The 6120-nt window shown below is 35.4% G+C and overlaps 1 protein-coding gene across 1 annotated transcript; it reads right to left on the reverse strand.

The window, feature by feature from the left end:
* Window positions 1–941: 941 nt before the first annotated feature.
* LOC149793246 (uncharacterized) lies at window positions 942–1468 on the reverse strand. Its single transcript, XM_089968972.1, has 2 exons — window positions 1230–1468; window positions 942–1089 (listed from the first exon to the last, which is right to left on the reverse strand). Exons 1-2 carry the CDS (start codon window positions 1466–1468, stop codon window positions 942–944), a joined length of 387 nt encoding a protein of 128 aa, XP_089825098.1.
* Window positions 1469–6120: the final 4652 nt, after the last annotated feature.

Raw genomic sequence — 6120 nt, forward strand, 5'->3', positions numbered from 1 at the left:
TTTTCTTAGTTTTCAGTACTAAACCACATTTCTCAGAGATTAGCTTACCTTCACAAGAGCATCTTCCAAAATCTGAAAGTTTTCTATCATGATTTAAAAATTGATTAAGAGTTTGCAAATTATTATTGTTTTAGCTTCTGAACAGTTTTTCATAAAAAATCTCTCAGGTGATTTAGTATATCTTTTTGACCCGTTAACCTTGTTCCATCTTCCGTAATTCAGTCTTTTATTGTTTTGTTTGTGTAATTTCTCTTTTCAAGGTAAGGAAGTATTTAGAATTGTTTTCATCAGACTCATACTACCTTGCTCTTGATCTTAACATTACACATTCCGCCCTTTTCCCTTCATTTCTTTATAATCTGCTTGTTGTTTATTCGGTTCTTTTACGATAGTGGGGTAAGTATGTTGATTAACTGAAATATGTAGGGCCTGTATTTAAGCTTCGATTTTCGTTAAATTTTATTTCTTTATAATAAAAAATCTACGCAAAAAACACAGCTTTTGTTCGTTCATTTTCTTCCTTTGCCAAAGGATTTAAAGCCATTATATACGAGATACGAGATGCATGCACTGACACACACGCATACATATATACATACATATATACATAAGTATTAATACATACATACATACATACATACATACATACATACATACATACATACATATTCTTTCATATATGGACATATACATGCACACAGGCATGTATACATCTGATCAATGTATGAAAAACATAAGTTCTTATGCTTGTTCTTTTCAAGATCAAGCACAAGTAAAGCATAACTCCAAACTAAACTGCAAGGTCATGTGAAATTTTTACCCATTACAGTATTTGTCCTGCTATTAAAGCCACTTCTCCTAACTCAGAATATACATAGGCCGGAATTAAAAATATAATCACGTGTTTTGGTATAAGTTTTACACTTCAATTGTAAGCAAAATCACTTTGAACAATTATTTGAATTGAGATTGATTGTTTTATCAATGTCATCAGAAAAGTTAAATTTGTACCTTTTACCAGCCTTTGTTTTGGCATACACGCTGCAATTGTAATACCAGGTATATTCAATTGTTGGAAGGGTGGTCTGTCTATTTAAGAGTCCCATAATTTGCCGAGTGACATCCTCCACTATACACTGTATTTGCTTTTAAAATCTCCTTCTTCCTTGCAATATGAACCTTGGATTCTGCATTATAAAATTTCACAACGATTGGCTTTGGGAAACCACTTTTGCCAGGTATTATTTGCAAATGTATCCGTCTCATCTAATATTTGGCCTGTTCCATTTTTCACCATCTCTGTAAACGTTGCTCTAACATGTTCATTCTGTGGTTTAGGGAAGTTGAAAATTTTTATATTAATTTTTCTTGAGTATTGTTCATTATGATTTGCAGTTTTCAGGGCTTCTATAGAGCGATCTTCATTATTTTCAGTGTCTTCCCTTATACATTTAGAGCTTTCTATCATCTTCTGACACGGTGATTCATAGTTTTTGCTTCGTACATTTTTGTCAAGTTTGAAAATGAAAAATATAATGAGCTGTAATGATGATATTTGGATGAAACTTTCAGGCATTGACTTGATAAAACGTTCTAGTTTCACAAGGAGAAATTTCTGGAAACATTCAGTCATATTTCTCTGATTTAACGACTAATAACAGCAAAAGATGTTCACTTTATGATACGTTTCTCAATTAAAATACATTTGAACATTTGCAAATCTTTTGCATGGGACGAACCATGATTTTTGTAGCCTGGTTTCGAGCAGAAGTCATCAATAGTTACTTGTAACGTTTTATGAAGTCATAGTAAGGCTTTTGGTGGACTACTTTTCTATAGAATTCCAAAATTTGACAGACTCTCCATATGCGAATCTATGATTTAAGATCGTTGAGTTTCAAGTAAAAGTCTGAAATTTGAAAGAATTAGCAAATCAAAGCTAGGATATTCAGTCTCCAGAAAGAAAGAAGATTCCAAATTAGTATCTAAGTGAAAACAAATGAAATTATAACATATGAACGGAACACTACATTGGAAGCCAATATAACGAAATATGTCTAATGAATTATATCATTACAGTTTTTATTTCCGTTTCACTCTACCCACTAAACGTACCCAGTAAACTGAATTCTCAGATTAAATCATTTATCTATGTTCTTCTTTGGCATCATACAGGCATGTGCAAGCATTATTCATGGAGTTAGAAAGCAGATTTCCAAGATTTGTTAATGAGGGGTCTTGATGAACAGCCCAAGAACATTGCAAATCGAAGAACAGAGTTTGAAATTCCTTATAATGTACAGGATGAGGTTAAAGTGAGATCTGGCGGTTATCAAAATAAACCAAACGGACAAATATATGTCAGCATAATGCTTTAGTCAGTAAATAATGAACACTTTGCAATGACCCTTCCAAAATCATGGGATTATTAATCACCAAGTTTTCGAGAGACACCATAACCCTTTCATTTGTAGGCGGGACATCTTATAAACAATTATAAATACCCTTATCTTTTATGATGTTGCCTTTTAGCAGCAGGGCGGGCGAACCGGCTCTAATTGGTTCACCTGTATTTTCGCAAAATACAACTTCCCGGGGGATCGCAAAAATCGTTAAAAAAATGCGCGATTAAAAGTGACGAGTTGAGAGTGTCGCCCTCCCTGCTGCTATGAATTAAAATTTTTATCTAACCCGATTCGATACCATGTTCTAGGATCAAATAACATAACAGGTTACAACTTTTCACAAGCACATCAAATACAGTAACATGATTATCTAAAAATAGCTGTGTGGATTCATATATGAAATATGGTAATAACTAATTGATTATACACTAAAAAGTGAAAATATAGAAACTTCTTGTCGTAATAATTTTTATTTTTATTTTCTCAGTCCTCTATTTTCACATTTGAAAAATTAGTCAATCGTAAACTTGTGATTGTGAGAAAATTTATTGTTATAAATCCGTGTGAGGTTATTTTAGCACGACTAAAGAAATTTCTAAACTTATTTATGTCCATATCACCACTACACCAGGTCTGATGAATATTTCGTAACGTGTGAGTATCAACTCCGTTAAAGACAGTAAGAGTATTACAGTTATCCCTGATCACTTTAGGAATTTGTGTATACCACTGGGTCACATAAATTACATCTGTGTTTTTGTGTCAGCCTCTGGAAAATATCCTAGCTGGATTTGATTGTTTATCCAACATTACATCATCGTAAACAACTAAATTCTTAATTGGCCCATCGATATCATCAACATTCGGTGCTTCATTGATGTCAGTTATAAATTCAACAACATCATCTCCGTTTTCATTTAACGATTTTGCGCTTTCATTAAAGTCTTTTAACACTTCGTAGCAACGCTGATCGTCTACAGATGGAGCTACCAAATACACCGTATCCCACTTCATCCACTTCATTATTAAATTAAGTAACAACTGCGTCTTACCACTTCCAGATGGACCAATGATAATCATTCGAATATAATTTGGTAACGCAGCTATATGCTTAACTGGTTCTTGTTTTCTAGTAGCAGAAAAGTCAGTGATCTCCATTAGAATAATATAAAACGAATATGGATCTATATTGTGTTAAATGCAGGGCGCGCACGCCAACAATGATCTAACAACCATTACAACAAAAAAAACAATAGATCTGCGGTTACGGGCAAGTGTGAGCGATGCGGTACAAAGAAATTTAAATTTATTTCCACTGACAAGTCAGGTGAAAAACCAAAACGAAAGTCAAAGCTAAAATCAAAACCAAAGTTAAAACCAAAAGCAAAGTCAAAGCCAAAGTCAAGTACAAAAAAAGCAACACGGGGGTGACATCGCAGCAAAATTAACAAAACTACCTGGGACTCCGTGGGCTAAATACCCAGGAGAAAAACATCTTCCAGGATATAATTACTGCGGCCCTGAAACCAGACTTGATATCAGGCTTGATGACCAAGATCAACCAAAACCAGGTGAGTATCCGATAAACGCTATTGATAAAGCGTGTCATGCACATGATGTAGCTTATAAAAGTAAAAATCTACAAGATATGCATCTCGTGGATGTGAAATTAATTCACGCGTTAAATTCCATCACTGATAAATCTCTCAAGGAAAAATTAGCTAGTTGGTTAATAAAATCCGCAATGAAAGGTAAGTTAGCGTTAGGTGCTGGTAATTAATTATAATGGAGTCGATTTATTATTCCCAAAAAGGATACTGAGGGGTAGAGCAGGAATTAGTAAACTCGCTGAAGCAGCAAACGTTGCGCGCGATACTGCTAAAAATTGGTTAACCAAAGAGGCAGTATGCCAAATTTACTAACCACCGCCTAAACAATGTCACTTTGCACATTTTGATGTTAGTGTTCCTAATGTAGCTCATCAAGCTGATATACTATTTCTGCCACATGATACTATTAAAATCCGAAGACGTCAAATTACATATAAATACGCGTTAACTGTAGTTGATGTTGCAAGTAGATACAAAGATGCGGAGCCGTTAACGACTAAAACAGCATCTGAGGTTGCTTCTGCTTTTGAACGAATTTATCAACGAGGACCTCTGCGATGGCCACAGTTGTTACAAGTTGATTCTGGCAAAGAATTTCAGGGTGCAGTATCATCGCTGATGAAGCAACATAATGTCACCATCAGACGAGGACATACTGCAATTCATCGTGACCAGGCAATTGTTGAGCGATTTAATCGAACTCTTGCTGAGCGGTTATTTGGATATCAATACGCGAAGGAATTCATTCAAGACAAGAGATCACGCAAATGGGTCGCAAGTTTACCAAATGTGATAGCTGCATTAAATAATGAAATTACTCGAACAACCAACATGAAACCTAGAAACGCAATTACCAAAAGACATATACCACAATGACGTGATTTTTCAGCACAACCAATACTGGGCGATGTCACTGTGAGATATTAATATGAACCAGGTGAACTTGAAAAGGTTAAAAAAAAGAGCGACTGATCCTATCTCGAGCATCACTACACACAATATATCTAACATAACCAGATCTACTGGTAGACCAGCAATCTCCAGACTGGATTCAGCTGCTCCTCAACGTGGATTCACACGTGAACAATTACAAGTAATTCCCGAAGACACACAATTACCGCCTAGATCACTTAACCAGCACCCCTACGTCAGTTGCACTCGAGACAGGTCATCATCACATTCTCTGGTGTATGACCAAGACGATTATTGTTTCTATCTACGGTGAATTGTCTTGAATGTTTATCCGAATACTGCCACAATATTATACAATTACAGCTTGCACAGTGATTATTCAGCTGTTGCTTCACTGTCATGATAAATTCAACATCAATGTCAAATTCTCGATTATTTTTTGTCACTCTGTTTGTAACCAGTTAATTTTTTTCTTATTATATCACTGTTGTTTTCATTATTAATTTCATCAGCCATTGACTCATCCAAGACAATCCTTCGCAGTTGAGATATTCTTCTGATTCTGGACACAGCCAAGTAAACTAAGTTTGACCACTCGATACGATCATCAATAATCCAAACAACTGTATCAGAGATAGTCAGTCCTTGAGAAGAATGAATTGTCATTGCGTATCCTAGCGTCCACGGGGATTTATCGGCGCGCAGTGCATTTTCAGCAACATTGACATCAACTGCAACAACATCATTCAGCACAAGATTATGCTTCCTCCCTGACTGTCCTGGTATATCAACGTCAATATTCTGTAACAGCGAATCAGCTGGTCTATAACACAATAGCACTGGCAGTGTTGGAAATTTTTTTCTTGTGTAATTGAAATAACTGCTGTTGAAGTGTGTCTCTGACTATCTTTCTACTTGCCACTATCAGATCGTTTGGTCTCCATGTTTTCCAAAAGTCGTTCAAAGAAGTTTCTGAAATCACCTTACGTATTTTTTCACATTGAATTTTATTCGGTTGTAGTCTGATTAATGTTTTAAATTCCTTTAATTCTGCATCAAGAGATCTGTGATCATCAGTCACTACTTCGTAATAATCAACAAAATTATTGAACCAATCGTGTGGGGATGGTCCAGCAAACGGAGGTGGCTGACCGGATCGCCGCAAATAACCACTGCAGTATTTTTTGTTAATA

Source organism: Sinohyriopsis cumingii, chromosome 8 (assembly GCF_028554795.1).
Source record: "Sinohyriopsis cumingii isolate HCF-2022 chromosome 8, ASM2855479v2, whole genome shotgun sequence".
In the NCBI taxonomy this organism is placed as follows: Eukaryota; Metazoa; Mollusca; class Bivalvia; order Unionida; family Unionidae; genus Sinohyriopsis; species Sinohyriopsis cumingii.

Coding starts and splice junctions, on each gene's coding strand:
- LOC149793246 (XM_089968972.1), bottom strand. CDS start 1,468: ATGATAGAAAGCTCTAAATGTATAAGGGAAGACACTGAAAATAATGAA. Junction 1,090..1,229: donor GCAAATAATACCTGGCAAAA/GTGGTTTCCCAA, acceptor ACTCTTAAATAG/ACAGACCACCCTTCCAACAA.